Genomic DNA, 17,209 nt, shown 5'->3' on the forward strand with positions numbered 1-17,209 from the left:
ATGAACAAATTAAAGGGGCACTTTTCTCTCTTTGTCTCTCTCTCTCAATTTAAGAACAAGTTTTTCCAAAGCTGCTCGTATTTCTGGCAGTTGTTCTAAATCAATGCGTTACTGTCGAACTGAATGTGATTATTATCATGGCAATGCATGCATAAAACATTCACCTCTTTTGAAATGTATCAGAACTTAAATGAATAAAAATTAGTATATGTGTTTATTTTTCTCTTTACCTACTTTGGGTTTTTTCCCCGCTACAATATTAATTTAAACATTTGGAAAAAGACTAAAAGGATACAAAAAGAATGTCTTTTCATTGTGTGCTTCCATTTTTGACTTATGGGAAATTATATAGATTCATTTGACTATTAAATGGTACTTTATTTTTTTTCAAACTTTTATTTAAGTGTGTTTTTAGAGGACCCTTTAGCTCCAAGTCAAGTAGTTGTTTCAGTCTGCTGTGGAGGGCACAGCTCACAGTGGCCCATGTGGGGATTGAACCGGCAACCTTGTTAAGAGCACCACGCTCTAACCAGCTGAGCTAACTGGCCACCCCTAAATGGTACTTTAAAGAAAGTTTAAGAATAGTTTTATATACAAACTTTATATGTTGACTTTCTCAATATTTAATCATATTCTACCTTTTCATATTTTAATTATTCATGTACTTTTCTTATTTCAAAGTTATTCATCGAAGACGAGCGACTTATTTAATGCATTAAAAGTTATAAATTAGCTAGTATATTTGAAATTTAGGCATGCCTACGAAAGTTGGATTATGATACATCTTTTTAAAAATCTCTACTCGTTTTTAGTTGTTAACTCTTGATCTTATGTTTACTAAAGCAATTGATAGTAACTTAAAGGGTTCATTACTGCTGCCATGCTCTTTAAGTCAACATACTAGCCTCCCTGGTTACCTCAGATGCCTCAAAACTTCAGTCTTTTATGGAATTACAGAAAAAGCACTTTAAAAAGGGCTACTGATTAGAGGGCTGTCTTCAGTAAAGTTTAAATTTTTAAAGAGTGGTACTCTCAGCTGAGAATTTGTGGTCTATTGGAAAATCCTGTTGGACCCATTTTAGTTGTTTAGTTATATGAAAATTGTTACATGAATTCATCATATTTGCCATTTTCTATGGGGTTTGGGGGTAATTATCTTCCCATACTCCATTTTATCAAATTTTTATCTAGTGTCAATGGCAATATCAGTTACGTCTCTCCGATACATAGTCCTTTCATTCCTTTTACACAAACTGTAAATTGTTAGGCTCAAAAGATTTACTGGTAGATAGATTCAACCAGTTACACCATTTTCAGGTCAGCTGGTTGTAAAACCATTCAGATAGCATCAAGGAGGTGGTGATGGGAGACAGGGTGTGCAGGTGGATGAGGGAGAGGACAGGTCCTGTTTTTAGAGAAGACGGGATGGGATGATGGAGAGTTCTTGGTGAGGTAATGATAATTAATAGAATTCTGATCACTTCTTAGGAACCAACTTCACAAGAATGTTTAACCAGAAGCATCTACTATTTAACCTGGTAGTGGATGTGTATAGTGCCTAGAACAGTAGGCATTCAATAAATTGAATGAAAGAAAAAATAATCTTACTGCATGATTTTAAGGAAAAAAATCAGATTGGTCCTTCTGCATTAGTGAATGTAGAAATTTTACCATGCCCTAGGGAGAGACTTGGAAAAATAAGACAAAATAATATTCACTACTCGTTTTGTTGCTTAGTCAAAAACTATATTTTTTTCCTGCATTTCTATTTGAATATGTGCTTTTCTTTAAAGCTAAGTGTTTATAAGTGGTAAATAAAAAGTTAGCAACTTTTTTTTCAGTATATGGATAACTTAGAGTGCAAGTCAAATATATCTATACACATCAAAGGATATAAATAGAAAAATACCAGACAGTTCTTTCTTGTTCAGTATGATATTTCAGTTGTAAATTATGAAAATACGCTACAAAACAAACCTGATTCCTAATTCTCTCCCATTTCATCCATAATTACAACATTTTAGTACTAAATAACATCATTGTTTGGTTTTAAGACAACATCTAGGGTCAAGATATTTATATTTGAACTAAGTTAAAGAGCTGTTTTCTATTTTCCTTATGTAATACAGAGTGATTAGAGAAGCAATGTTGCTTTTGGTCTAAATATCAGATTTTATTGAGCTATGCGATTTGCATATATATACATATACACATTTAATATGCATGTTAGAATAGAACTCTTAAGATTTCAATCCACATTATATCCTTTTTCCTGAGTTTCTAAGGGTCACGATTATGAAGCCTTAGCAGAGTTTTGAACAGTTACATCTAAATTGTAATTAGAAGGTAGTAGCTTTAAATGAATGCTTATTTGCTTACAGCTGTTGGCATCTTTAATAGTTTTGTATCAGATCCTAGTATGCTCTATAGTATTTCAGTATTAGGCGAATATAACATACATTATGTTCTCTTGCACTTTTTCTTTCAGTTGTCAAAATGTCACCATTATTGCTGGGACGCTACAAAATCATTACAGATGCCTCTGATGACATCGGGAACAAGTGCTTCTAATCCTGTGAACTCTTTTGTGAAGAAAGAATGTTCCTCCTTTGGTTTAGAGGCCATATCTTTCAGGTCATCCAGAGGTGCCCAAGCCACACCAACAGAGAAGACGGTGATACCTACAACGGAAATATTTTTAAGTGAATTAAAACCAAGTTCCAGCTTACATATAAGATTACATATACGTATTTTTCATACATTAGTACATAGTTGCAGAGAAAACTGCCTAGTAATGTCTGAACTAAATCCCCTGTACCAAATTGTTAGGTAGGTTTCAACAGTTATTATGATGAGAATGGTTAAACAATTTGGTCAAAACCAGAAGCTTTGCCACCCGTGTAATTGAACACATTAACATAAATCATATCACTGATAAAAAATATTGGATACAGTTCCATACCCATTCAGGATAGTAAGCTAGAAGTAAAAGGAAACAACCTCATAAATGATTTAAAAAATCCAAAAACCTGCAGACATACTTAATGAAATGGTCAAAACTCCCTCTGAGATTGGCATGAAAGTACTGCCTGCTGTCACTATAGTATACTGGAGTCGTATGCCATTACAATAGAAAAAGAAGGGCACAAAAGATGGAATGCATAAATGGTGCAAGTTTTCTAAGGCTGTTGCCTTGTCTGGGAGAGTGGTGACTAGTCTTCCATTTCCATCTATATGTTACGTTGGCAAACTGACCAATAGAGATTGTCAGTCTGCACAAAAGGCAAATATCTGGTGATAAAAACAGCCAAAGAGAAATGTGTGTGAAACTGGAATTTCTCTTACATTGAGGCATTTCATCTGCCTTCTCTTGAACTACTACTAGAAGGCTTTTAACTCCAATGACACATTTTGGTCAGCGTGCTATTACATTAATTTGATTCACTTCAGTCCCTATTGTAAAAGTAGTGGTTTAGCAGATTCTTAGTGTAGACTGTGATCTGTCTTCTGGGTGAAATTCCCATAACATTTTGAGTGTCTGAAATAGCTGCTCCCCTCCAAGTCTTCATCCCCATCTAGTGGCATATGATGCTGAGTTGTGAATGCTTAAGGTATAAATAAAGCATGTTTAGATGGTGTAAAAACTACTTGAAACAATTTTGACCACCAGCCAATCCCTCTCCCTGGCCAAAGAAAAAGAGTCAATTTCCCTCCCCTTCAGTTTTCCTCTTAATTCTGCATTCAAGCCGAGGCGGTTTAGCTCACACCCAGTATATAGTTGCAGTTTGAAAAATATATATAGATATGACCTAGCCCTGAAAGCGTCCTCTATTTTCTAGCTTTTGTTAACTTTTACTTCACTATCACTAAAGGTAATTTTCTTGAAAAGAGTACGACCAACCTCCTGAAGTTCAATTAATCACGTAGGAAAAATTTTTGAATTCACTTGAACCTGAATCCAATCCTGTTAACCATAACTGAATTCAGTAAGCTGTTTTTAAGGGGTATGGTAGCAAAAGGGTCTTCAAAATAGGTTAGTTGCTGATGTTTAAAATAAGCAAATGTACAAAAATAAGCCAATGTATCATTTCAATTGCATGTATCAGTTCTACTTAATAAAAACGATACTCCAGTATTTAGAAAACTACATAAATGCATTAGAAGTGCTAATATACAAAAGGAAAAATGTTAAGTCATTAGGAAATAAATCGGGGAAAATGAAGTGCAGAAGAGTGTATAAAAATGGAAGGCTTCTTCCCCCTCCCAAGTTAGCATTTTTTTTTTTTTTTTTTTTTAATATTGGACTCCAGTCACTCAGTTTTATGGCAGGCAAGGGAAGCTCAGCTTTTGGCTGACCTATTTGATCTCAGCAACACATGCTAATGTCTTCAGGAACTAGTGGCCTTTGCCAGAAGTAATAATGAAGGTTGGGGTAAGGAAGAAAGAAAACCTTTTTATACCCTTTTATAACATCCAGGTCTTTTCATTATCTCAAGAAGAAAAGACTAAAATGGAAGTTTAGATGGAATAGAATTAAAGTCTTTATTCTTAACCTTACCATCTTAAGAAAACGTATGCCAGACTGAAAACTACTAAATAGAATAACATCAGATTCATAGTAAATTATGATAAACTGTGATAGGGGGTGGAGGGCGGCTATATTCCAAATTTGAGCCAAATGCAAGAACCTATAACATTTCCTTGACACATGACAGGGTTCTCCTGGTATCTCCCCCAGCAATACAGTGGTTAGGAGTGGGGGCTCAGTAATGAGACTGCCTGGGTTTGGATAGTGGCCTAGCCACTTACTGTGTATTTTGGTAAGTTTGTTTTCTTGTCTGTGGAATGAGATGAGTAGAACTGCCTTGACAATCAAATCAGTTATTGTGGGGAAGAGCTCTTAGAACATGAGTGTGACACTAGGTGTTTGTTCAATAAAATAAATGCTTCAGTTTATATTTACTCCTAGTGTTCCCAGAAGCCCCTCTTCATCACCCTTGCCAGACCAAGGACAAGGACCGTACCTGCATCCTGTGCGGCAGCGGCAGGGCCGAGAACATCGTCATAGGACTGACCGTCCGTGACAACGACCAGGAAGTTCTTGTTGGGGCTGTCTCTCACGGGACCAAACACGCTTCTCATGGTAAAGGCAATGGCCTCACCAGTAGCTGTGCCGCCACTCATATAGCGGATGTTGCTGATAACCTCGAGAATATTCTCTTTGACATTATAATCATTGAAATTGAATTCTATGCGCTGATCATAGGTGAACTGGACAGCAGCGATCTTGGCACCAATGTCAGATATTTCAAACATTTTGACTATGTTGGCAGCAAATTGGAGCTCGAGCTGGAAATTACTCTCTCCAACACTGCTCGAGCCGTCAATTAGAAAGGCAATGTTCACGGAGTTGTAACAGGTCTTGCTGCACAGCATTTGCTCATGAGTGCAGAGCTTCTGTACCAGGGGCTTGACGTATTTTGTGGTGCTGAACCAGTTGGGCATGTGGTAAGTGAAGAAGTCAGTGTTCCGACAGACCATCTAATGGGTGGCGGGGAGACAAAAGATACCCAGCAGGATCAAAAGCTGTTTCTTCTTAAAAGTTATAAAAACATTAAGTCTTGAACGTTCAAACTTAGCCCAGATATGGGCCAGTCAGCACTGAGGTCCAAAAGGGAATCAGTACCGTAACAGAAGACAACCCCTCACCACCTTACCTTGTCGATAAATGCAACATCCTTAACCATCCCCAGTTCCTCTGGGATAGGCTTGTTCACAGAAACTACAAATACATTAACACCAAACTCTCTAGCCACAATGCCTGCTTCCTCGACGTCATCAGAAGGCCAGCCATCAATAAATACCACCACCACTTTGGGGAGCCCTTTTCTCATTCCAGTCTCTGGTGTGAAGAATTTCTCGGCCGTATACTTCAAGGCTTTTCCTAGGTTTGAAAAAAGAAAGAAACTGGATCAGCACCACTGCTCAAATGACATTTCTATTTCCCTGTACCAGCTTGGTGCCGCCTCGTTTAAGAATTTTATGTAGAACCCGGTTCTATGATAGATGCATAAGGTGGGAAAGGCAGGCTTATTTTTTTGTCTTCACAACCCACATGACATACCCCATCCCCTCCCAGAAGCCTCCATTTCCTTCCCATACATCAATCATCAGTCAGAAACAACAGAAATGACTCCCACTCATGTCCTTGCGCTGTGTGTCTTGCCCCTTAGTGACTGACTGGTCCCTCTAAGGACTCAGAACAAGAAGTCTCCCTAGAGGGTCCATCCATAGTGCTACTCTAGTGCTTTCCACTGCCTCTGCATTCATTAGGTAAGTCTGTTGGTCTTTGCTTCCTTTTAGCCTTCCAAACAGGTACTGCTCTAAAGTGACATCTGCCTTATTCAATGGAAAGATGATAAATCACAATGCTTTATTTTTTAAATAAGACATATCAACCGTTGGTATATTTTCCATTACAAATTGAGTATCTCAGATAATTAAGTACACACCTGCCCAACATTTTAGTGCCAGGAGAAAGAGTTTCACATCTCCTTATATAAGAGTATAACATAGTTTCACATATCATTCATAGCCCTCTCCTGTGTTACATCCCAGGTCCCAAAATCTACTCACCTGTGTTGGAATTACCCCCTCGAAAACCTACTTCTTTTATGGCAAGCATAACATCTTTGGCTGATGTAAAGTTTTTCAAGTAAAATTCTATTTTGGGATGTTCACTAAGTGGAAAAATGAAAAGCAAAATGTTATCCAGGGAGAATTTGAAGAGAAAAACAAGCAACATTATACACCTTAAAAAAAAACTTCAAATTGGACACTGCCCAACTTTCTTAATCCCACCTAAGGCATTCCATCCTTACTTGAATTTTTAGGGGTCTTTCAGAAATGTAACAAAAACATTTGCTACACATTGAAGATTTATTATATTTTGAGTAATGTGCAAAATATGTGTAATTTCATTTGATTGTGACTATAAGGTGAAAAGTATTATCCCTATCATATGAATGAAGAAACGGGCTCAGAGCATTTAGCTAAATGCCCACTGAAACATAGCCGCACTTTAAACTCAGATTTGTCTGATGCCAAAGTCCATGCCTAAACTATAGGGTGCACCTGAAACCAGGCTTGGCTCAGGACACTGGGCTTAATGGAAATCTGCAGAGTTGGGCGGCAGATATTGGAAGGCAGCCTGGTGTGAGGCTAGGTATGCTCCAGCAGGGCACCCTGGCAGCACTGAACAGCCTGAGTCTGTTCACCCAGAAGAGGCAGTCGCAATGACACAAAGGCCATCAGTTTTAAAATGAGAAAAGTTATAAGGCAATGAATTACAAAGTATTACAATACTGAATTTTTCTTATAATAAATGATACTGACATTTGCTAATCTTAAAATTATGTGTCTTGTAAGAGATTTGAGATTTTTCCATGTTTATTATTTATTGCCATATTTATTAAAAGAATTCCAGCTCACTTTTAGAAGAGACCATGTTGAGTAAAAACAGTTAAAGCACAATTTGTTGTGTTTAGATAACTCGATATTTCATAAGTGCAAAATTGTAAGATCTTGGCATTATCATTTGCCATTAAGTAATGAATTTTGAGGGGTGGCTGGTTAGAGCGTGGTGCTAATAACACCAAGGGTGCCGGTTCAATCCCTGCATGGGCAGCTGTGAGCTGTGCCCTCCTTAAAAAACAACAGAGGTTCAAGTGTCGTAGCACTGATTGTATTTCTGCATACCTGAAGGTGTGATTTCTATATACCTAGTGGAATGTTGGGTTACAAAATCAGATTTCATATGTTGCTGACCTTTTCAGATTTATGATTACTTTTTGTCCAAATTATGATTTACGAAATTTAGTCTTATTTTTGCATCTTTAATGATATATTCTGTTTTTCTGCTTCAATAGAAACATTTGATATAGTTTATCTAGTCTAATGCTCTTTCTAAAATAGAAAAAAACTATAAACCAGAAAGTTTAGAGAGAAGCTAGTCTTTGTATGCATCTGCAAGGTAGCACAGCTTCCATCTTGAAAAATGATTGGGTAAAAATAGCAAAGAAAAAATACAAAAAGAAAAGGACTAAGGGGAATTTTCCCTATGAGATGTTAAAATGTACAATAAAGAAAAAAAAACACTACAATAATGAAAGCATTGTAGAAAAGGTGTGAGAATTAGCAAGTGGACTGAAGAAACAGGCTTGCCTAAATTTGTAAAATTTATATCACAAATTAATGGAATAAGAAACACATTTTTTAAAAAGGTGTGGAACAAATGGTTAAATAATGTAGAAAAAGTTAAATTCTCACACCAAAAAAATTCTATCTAAATTAAGAACCAGTATTGGTGAGAAACACCCACACGTACAACTTTTCAGAAAGCAATTTAACTGTTTATTTCAGAAGCCTTCAAAGTGTTGAAACCCTTTGACACAATCTCACTTCTAAGCATCTAGCTAAATCAGAGAAGGCACACAGATGACATGAGGATGTTCATCACAGTGTGATGTGTAATGATGAAGAAGCAAGAGAAGAATGGCTAAATAATCATGCAAAGGAACATTATGAAACATCATTTTTTGAAGAATATTTGTGATAGGTGAAATGCTCAGAAAACTAAGGGCTAAAAACACAGGATATAAGACATTTCTATAGCCTGAGCTTTTGTATAAGAAATACACTTATATGTACAATCAAATATTTTCTTAAAATACTGAAAGGAAATAAAACATTTTACAGTGATTATCTCAAGGGGGTATATTTAGGAAATTAGTTGTCTTTGTGTTTTATATATAAAAGGCTTTCAGATTTTTTACAATGAGCATATGATAATCCTAAAAGCTACCAATAAATATTATTTTTAAATGAATACAAATTAGAAGATCAAACTTCAGATCTCCAATTAAGGGAATATGGAAAGAGCTGGAAAGAATAACAATAGAGAGGAGGAATAGGCATATCACTGTTTCTTCCTTCAGTCAAGAGAAATTAGGAATTGAGCAGAGTAGGAGTGCAGAGATAATTTGTATGAGCAACAAGGCCTTTCCGTCTACCTTCTGGTCCTCAAATAGCATCTAATTCTCTAAATCCCTTTATTCCAAAAAGAAAGCACTTAGACCTACCCAATCTGCAAAGGCAGTCTCAAATCCTGAATTTATAGTTTGGGAATCTAGATTGTTCACAACTCAGTATGTTTATATTGAACTGAAATTAATGTACCTACTAAAAGGACTGATCATTTGTCATCATTCAAAGCATCATTCAAGTTTCCCATCTCAACAAGTTTGGTACCTGGCTTGAACAATGCCCACATGTGGTCCTTCAGTTCCAATTCCCAACATTAGAGCCACTTTCCCAATAAAATTCTTCTGTAGATTAAATCGGCGCTGCCCAATATTAAAACTTCCATCGATCATAAATGCAATGTCTGCTTTACAATCTGTGAACACCCAAACAAATCTTGTTGTTAGCAGTTTCAAGAGGAGGGAGGGAAAAAGGGAGGACTTATTTTTCCAAATGGATATCTGGACTCTTACCTTTATTGCCAGCTTTCTTGTCAGGTGTTTTCTTTTGTCGTTTACCTTAAACAAAGGAAGCATTTGGCATTAGCAAAAGGGAAATGGCTCCTTAGCAAGAAGCCCACATAGGGAAACTCCTGACAGGTAGTGTCATTCTTAAAAAGAGGTTCCCAATGCTGTGCCAGGCAACTATAGGTTCCATATTTCATACCTGTTGATGGACGTGCTGTGGACACTGCTTGGCCTGTAACTTCCTGGGCAGCACTTTTGCCTTCTGTTAAAATAAAGAGAAGGCTATTTTTATCCCTTCTTTATCATCAAAGCATAATGAATCTAATGTAGGGTCCTATAGGATGAGAAATGAAATGCAGTGATGGCAACTGCAGGAGTAAATGCTATATTCTGATTTCAAAGAACCAAAATGGATTTTTATCTATTAGATATTTTTAAAAGATTGCCAAAAATGAATTCATTCACTCATTTTTTTAAGTTTAGTGTTACTTGGTAAATGCCAGGGCATTTAAGTTTCCATTGCCTGCCTGAGAGCAAGATTCTTCTTCACCCATTTACCCAGATTTTGCTTGAGTAGATCCTTGACCTGTTAAGTCCCCTGACTCTAACCCATAATTGACCCCTTCAGTTTTGATCACAGGTTTTTCTATCAAAGTCAAAGTGGTGGTGCTGAGAAAAGCAGAAAACATTTTGGGGGGCAGTGGGAAGCAATATTTACACAAAAGTAAGAACAATGTGGTTGTACTTACCTGTCACTGTGAAAGAAGCAGACCACCTGGAAAGCATTTGAGACTGAATGCCATTGGCCTCTACTGAGGTATAGTTTTCTCGACCTGGTAGGCTGTAGATTCGCACAGGTCCCCCTGAGGTGCTGATTACTCCCCTGCAACACAAGAATAACAGCTGAGATTCTACCCACACTTTTCAGGGGTATCCAACTGACTTGTGCCATATTGCATCTATTGCTCTGATTAATCAAGAAAATAGCTCAGCAGGAAAGCCATCTAAGGATGCTGCTAGCCTTTTAAAAAACTTGCTTATATGGGTAAAAAATCTGCCTGGGAAGATGGTTTTGTGCTGTTAAATGTAAGTGTTGATAAGAACACACCTGTAATATGTTTCCTCATCTGTCAAATGGAGTAAAGCTGTACCTACCTACCTTGTACAGTTGTAGAGTTGTCATGGAAGTTAAAACAATGGCTGGCACATAGTAAAAACTCAGTAGTATGTTACATGATTCAGAATGTTTTAGAACCCCTGGAATCTAGCTATCAAGAAATAATGCAATTTGCCTTCAGTGAGAAAGCTTCCCTTGTGTAGCTGGCATTCAAGGATATTCAGGAAAAACTTAAAAATATATCCATATTATATGCTAAAACTGGCACCAAAAGAAAGAAAAGGTGGGAAATCCAGATGGCTAGGTAGACACAGGAAATAATCACACTTGCATTTCCCTCTGCCTTGGCATGGTGAGGCTTACCTGTGGATAGCCGCACCGCATATGCTTGATACAGAAGCATATACTACGTTCCCAAACACGGAGAATTCCTCAAGAGAGCAGCTCCCTGGGCAGAGGACATCTGCTTTCTCTTTCCTGATGTCCAGGCCTCTGGTTAAGCATGTGATAGCGATGGGAACTGAAGAGTAAGGAGGGAATTCTCAGGACTCTTAGGGCAGTGGTGGTAGGGAAAGTAGGATGTGAGATTGAAATTTTACTTCCCTGATTTCTACACTTCTAGTTAGGAATATTGACTGATGTACTATTCCACACCATCCCCGCTTTTAGCAAGCCAAAAATCAGTTTTCCAATTTAATCTAGTCTTCAGCCACTATCAAGTCTAATGGGATAATTTTCTCAGTTCTGATCAGTTTAAAAGATACATAATTGGAACTCGATCAGAACTAGAAAATAACATTAGTCATTGACCATTTATTAATTCATTCCAGAAATATAAAAATCTCACTTCTGATGACAACTGTCATCATCAGTTGCTGAGGTGCTAATATTACATCTGGGTTGAACTTGTGAGGAACATTTTCATAGATACATCCTTTGCTTCTGAGGACCATTTATATCAGTTGTCCTCCAAAGGCAGTGCCTTTAAATTATATCTTAATTTAAGCAAACCAGTAAAAAGACTTCACTTTATAGAACGTCATTTAGCTCAATCACTCATTTTACAGAACGAAAATTAAAGCCATGGGGTTAATTTGCCCAAGGTGACACAGCCCAAGGAACATTCTACAACTCCTGCAGGACAGAAAACAGGGAAGTTAGTCCTTCAGAATGGAGCGTTTTTATCTGAATTAAACCTGTTTATTTCTGCTCCAGATCTGTCCAGAGACTTCTATCAGGCAGTGAATGCATTTTTAGAAAGCACTGTTCATATTCTCAAGTTTTGCATGGTCAACCTGACTAACAAAGAATCAAAGTTTTTACAACAAAAGATGTTAGGGAGAGACAAGCCCTTGGTAACATGAAACAAGATAACATAATACATGTTAATTCATCAATTTATTGTAAACATTCAATTGAGAATGTTACTCGATATTATTTTCTAAACACAGGAAATTATTTCAAAACTTTTTGAAACAGTGTTAATTAAAAATAAACTTTTTCCAAAACAGAGTAATACTGTCTGGTCATATTGCCCAATTCAGTAGCCTGCTTCTAACAAGGATGTCTTCTAAGAGCCCCCTGTGTGGAGCTGTACCTTCCTGTCTGTCCATGTCGGTGGAAGGGAAGGCAGGATGCCAGGTACAAGGTCAAGTCCTTAGCTCTGAAACACAGTCGATTGCTGGGAAAATTAAAATTCTCTCCAAAAACGGTAGCCTCATACTTATGAGCCTCATACCTGTCATCAAACAGCCTTAATCCTTCTTCCCGTTTTCTGTGGTCAACACTGACTTTAGTGAAAGTGTGTGTGGGGGGGCTGGGGTCTTACCCTCATTTCTCCTTTCAAGGGAAACAAAGGATAGATTTGGGCAAAGACTTTGACTTTTACGTTGTAGAAAACAAACCGAACCACACACCCATACTCGAACTTCTCCTTGCGGAACAAACTCTAGACTCTCTCGAATACTGCTTTTTATAGGGGTTACATCTAGAAACACCGCCAGGGAGTCAAACAAGGTAGGACAAGGACGTAAGCCTCTCTGCCTGTGTCTCTCCGTCTTTCTGTCAGCTCTGACAGTCTGAAGTCGGGTCAGGAAGGCTTCTTTCTCCCTGTCCCCAAACGCTACGGAACCCCCGGGACTAGTGAGTCCCCGGTGAGGCTCAACGAATACCCCTGCCTTGACCTTCGGCTGCCTCCGTGGGTACCGGGATGTGGGTATGGATGGGGGGGGTCCTTCTCTGCGCATTGGGAAGAACGTCCCCATCAGACCCCAGAGGCCCCCTCGCTTGGGAGAAACGGGTAAAGGAGTAGCCCGGCTGTGGTCGTGAATGGGGGTGCCCCCGGCGGCTGTTCCAACCTGCGCGGCTCCACCTGAGCGCGCCGCTACCTGCCGGCGCGAAGCCCCTCCCACCGCGCGCCGCCCGGACCGGGAACCCGCCACTCACCGGCCCCCTGGCTGCTCGCCGGCAGCGGCAGCAGCAGCAGCAGCAGCAGACAGACACCTGCGAAGAGAGGACAGCGCGAGGGCCAGCTCCCGCCTGTCCGCGGCTCGGCGCGAGGGGAAGGCGCGGGGCGGGGCGCGTACCCACCGAGGCAGAGAGCGGGGATGCAGGCTGCGGCCATGGTCGTCGCGGGGGCTGCTCGGACCTGGGAGACACGGAGAATCAGAAGGCGGCTCCCGGGGGACAGAAGCCCCGCGGCCCCACCGCGCCCGCTCGCCGCCCCGCGGAGATCCTCCACCCCCGGACACCCAGGAGCTGGCGCCCCCTGGATCTGGAGGCGACGCTCCGGCCGCGGCGAATCGAGCCGAACCCAGAATCGACGTGCAACCCGGCGCGGGGCGGTGGGTGCGACGTGAAGACAGACCAGCTGGGAGCGGCGAGGGGGAGACGCGCCCGCCCGGGGCTCCACACCTGAGTGGGATCCGCCCTGCGGCGCCGGAGTGCGGAGAGCGGGGCTCCCGCGGCCGCTATAAAGGCTGGGCCGCGCGCGGGAGCGCCGTGCGGGGGGCGCGCGGGGCGGGGGCGGCGGCCGGTCCCCCGGGGCAGGGCGGCGGCGGCGGCTCCACCCTCAGCCCACCCCCCGCCGGCGGAGGCCCGCGCCGAGGCGCCACCCCCCCGCGGTGCGGGGCTCGGACACCTGGACGCCGCGTCGGTCCCCGGGGGAGGCGCGAAGACCCAGGTCAGAGTCCCGGAGACCCTGCGGGAGCCGGCGTCAGGCGTGTCGGGCCGCGTGGGGGACGGCGGCGGGACCCACGCCTGCGGACGCGCGGGGGGAGGCCGGAGCACACGGCGCCGGGCGCGCGAGCGGGACTGCGCTCCGGGCGGGTAGGTGGCCCGACGTGCCGCGGCCGCCCTGCGGAGACGGCCTCTCCGGGCTGCGGCGGACGGTCCCCGCGCACGGTCCCCGACGGCGGGAGCTGCCGCCCCCCCCCCGGGAGCCCGGCTCTGCCGCGGCCGAGGCGACGGGGGCAGCGCGGGGACCCGCCCGCCCCGAGGCCGTGGGGCCCAGCAGGGCTACCGGCGCCACGCGGCCCTGGGTGGGGTAACACCTCGCCACTTCGTGCCCCCGTGGAAACACAGCTCCTACTTCCAAAGGAAAACCGACCTAGGTTTGGTCAACGCACGTGTCGGTCAGGAACCCTGTCGACTGATTGGTTCCGCGGTGCACCTTAGGGATCCAGCCTTCCCACGACGTTTCTGCAGGAATCGGATTTTCCCCAGACGGGCTCCGTTTCCTGTAACGGGGACGGCCACGCGTGTCAGGCGGCCGAGACCCCTCGTTACATTCGCCTGTTTTTCTTTTCGGGGTCAAGAAGGATTTCTGTTTGATCGCCTTTCCAAATTCCCAGACCTAGTGTCGTGATGGCACAGAACCTGAGATTTAGTGACTGTCCCCTTCCCGGCCCAATCCTGATAACTTTTTACAGGTGGAAATGGGAAGAGAGCAGACCTCCTGTGGGGTGGGACAGAATAATGACCTGCAGGACGGCGCTGACACCCAGGCCCCGGAGAGGTGGCACGATCACTTTTTTTCTTTAGAGTTCTTTAGTCCAAAGAATAGGATTTTATTTAGGTCCAAAGAATAAACAATAATTCATATGCCATAAAATCCATCTATGTTTAAGTGTACAATTCCATGGTTTTTAGTGAATTTACAGAGTTGTACAGCCATCACCACAATCCAATTTTAGGGTATTCACCGTCACTCCCGAAAGGATCCCCTCTGGCCATTGGCTGTCAATTACCTTTCCCACCCTCAGCCCTAGGCAACACTAATCTACTTCCCAGCTCTATAGATTTGCCTTTTATGGCCATTTCATATAAATGGAATGATACAGTATCTGGCTTCTTTTACTGAGCATAAAATGCTCTTGAGATTATCTATGTTGTAGCATGTATGAGTACTTCCTTTTCATTGCTGAATAGTATCCCCATACATTTTGTATTAGGGAACAAACCACTACCGCATGGAAGCCAAATGTTGTAGGGGTCTTACAGCTATTTTCTCCATCTGGAATGAGGCAGTATTTGCACCAGGCAACCAGGGAGTGTCGATTTCATTCCCTTCACTACCTGAATATCTTATGAAGACAAAGAAACAATAATAATTAAATATTTGTGGGCTGGGAGATTTTTGATTCTCATATTCATGGCGGCTTTAAAGATTTAATCCCTTCCACGATAGAGCGACCCTTTTCTTAGAAACCCATTAGTAATCTAGCCACCATCCCTGATATTTTCCTTGGGAGAAATTTCAAGCCTTCGGCGCAATTAAGCTACCTTTTTCATTATTGTTTATTGAATGTCCTCAATCAGGGTGGGATAACCACCTCCAATTAGTCTGGACAAATTGTCATGATGCTATATAATTAGGGAGAATTCACATCCTGGGGGAAAACAAGTTACCACTCTACAAAGCAGCAGGCAGGTGCCCAAATGGCTGAAGAGGGGCATGCTATTCAGAACTACAAGGTACAGCTTCTTGTGATGTAATTCCACTGAGCCATTTGGCAGAGTCAAAACTATGCAGTTATTTCCATGATTGACCCTGAGTCTGTGACTGTTATAAAAAATACAGGAAATACCTCATTGAGTTTCATGGTTATTTACCCAAAGACACATTTTAATTATTTTGTTTTGAAACATTTAAGAGAAGTTAGTCTTTATTTTTCTGCTCTGAAAGGTCAACCAAGGAGGGTGGGAATGGGAATGAGATTTCTCATTCTCACTTAGTTTCTACCTCATGCTCACCAGTAGGTGTATTGAGGGGAAAAAAATACCTGAACTTAAGAGGTAATTGCTTCTGCTGTGGACATACCTGCAGACGAGAGGAAAAGTCAAAGCAATCTGGGTACATTTGACTTAAAAGACAAATTGTTAAAATTATAGTTTTGTATTCAATTGGATACCATTTCAGGGCATTGTACTTCTAGAATGCCAGGGTAGTTTGTTCTGCTTTAATTAAGTATGTTTGATATTCAAATGTAGACAAACTCCCTGTAGAGCTGTATAGATTATGGACTGGACTGCACAATGGAATCATCTGAGGAGCTTTAAAAAATACTGAAGCTTGAGTGTCCCACCCCAGAGAGTCTAATGTAATTGGTCTGGGATGGAGCCAACGCATGTTAAGTCTCCAGGTGATTCTCATGTGCTGCCCAAGGTGCATAATACTTAGCTCAGTGTGAGAGAGTAAGCTAATAATTCTAATTTTTCATTCTCTTTCAATCAAATTCCACTTTAAATGTGCTACTGTGTTCCCCTGATAAAACATGGAAGCATCTTCTGCCCTGGTGGTTGTTTAAAAACAATCCTTAACAGAAAGGTTGAAAACTGAATTTCAAAAGTAATTTCCCCTGAGTGTGCCATCTGGTAGCATTTCTAACTTTGTGCAGGATGGGCTGGCATTGCTAGGGGAGTGAGCTGCCTCTAAAACTGATACCCAAGGTGGCATCTTCAGGCTTCAGGATGCTGCTGAGAGCCCTAAAAGAGTTTCTCAAGAATAGTATGGTTATCTGATTGGATGTGGTTCATTACTTGATAAGCTCTTACTTTAGAGGTCCCCTCTCTGTTCTATTTTCACCTGAATATAAGTCGGTGTCACCCTGAAGTTTTTATGGTTTTTTTTTTTTAACTTTTATTTATTTAAGTGTGTTTTTCCAGGACCCATCAGCTCTAAGTCAACTAGTTGTTTCATTCTAGTTGTGGAGGGCACAGCTCCCACTGGCCCATGGGGGGATCGAACCAGCAACCTTGTTGTTAAGAGCACCGTACTCTAACCAACTGAGCCAACCGGCCACTCCAGTTTTTATGTTTTTGATGTTAGTCTTTTATTTTTTAAAGGGATATGAGTCCTACTCCATCCCCTATACCAATTAAGCTCCCCTGTAAACTGTTATTTAGCTAATGCAATACATTAGGGTTTCCAGGCAGGAATTCCTGCCCGTTCTCAGGAATATTTTTGCTTTCCCTTTCCTGAATCCTGAGAAAAGTTGGTTGGGAAATCGGGAAAATCGGCTCCCTGAACCCAGTAATACTCACC

At 41.6% G+C, this 17,209-nt stretch overlaps 1 protein-coding gene across 4 annotated transcripts; it reads right to left on the reverse strand.

The window, feature by feature from the left end:
• Nucleotides 1-162: 162 nt before the first annotated feature.
• On the reverse strand, nt 163-13,921 carry COCH (cochlin). Of its 4 annotated transcripts, none has more exons than XM_081047804.1 (12): nt 13,805-13,921; nt 13,255-13,312; nt 13,111-13,167; nt 11,029-11,185; nt 10,298-10,431; nt 9,748-9,810; nt 9,555-9,599; nt 9,310-9,457; nt 6,637-6,740; nt 5,718-5,944; nt 5,025-5,541; nt 163-2,681 (listed from the first exon to the last, which is right to left on the reverse strand). In XM_081047804.1, the coding sequence occupies exons 2-12, from the start codon at nt 13,286-13,288 to the stop codon at nt 2,506-2,508; spliced, it is 1,662 nt and encodes a 553-aa protein (XP_080903930.1). In that variant the 5' UTR covers nt 13,289-13,312; nt 13,805-13,921; the 3' UTR covers nt 163-2,505. The 4 variants fall into 4 exon arrangements, with proteins under 4 accessions (XP_080903930.1, XP_080903929.1, XP_080903931.1 ...); XM_081047803.1 differs by lacking the exon at nt 13,805-13,921 and adding an exon at nt 13,579-13,667; XM_081047805.1 differs by lacking the exon at nt 13,805-13,921 and adding an exon at nt 13,478-13,605.
• Between the last annotated feature and the right edge of the window lie 3,288 nt (nt 13,922-17,209).

This window comes from Rhinolophus hipposideros, assembly GCF_964194185.1.
Source record: "Rhinolophus hipposideros genome assembly, chromosome: 5".
Classification (NCBI taxonomy): domain Eukaryota; kingdom Metazoa; phylum Chordata; class Mammalia; order Chiroptera; family Rhinolophidae; genus Rhinolophus; species Rhinolophus hipposideros.

Coding starts and splice junctions, on each gene's coding strand:
- COCH (XM_081047804.1), bottom strand. CDS start 13,288: ATGGCCGCAGCCTGCATCCCCGCTCTCTGCCTCG. Junction 9,458..9,554: donor CAAGAAAGCTGGCAATAAAG/GTAAGAGTCCAG, acceptor GGGTGTTCACAG/ATTGTAAAGCAGACATTGCA. Junction 5,945..6,636: donor AGGGGGTAATTCCAACACAG/GTGAGTAGATTT, acceptor TTTCAAACCTAG/GAAAAGCCTTGAAGTATACG.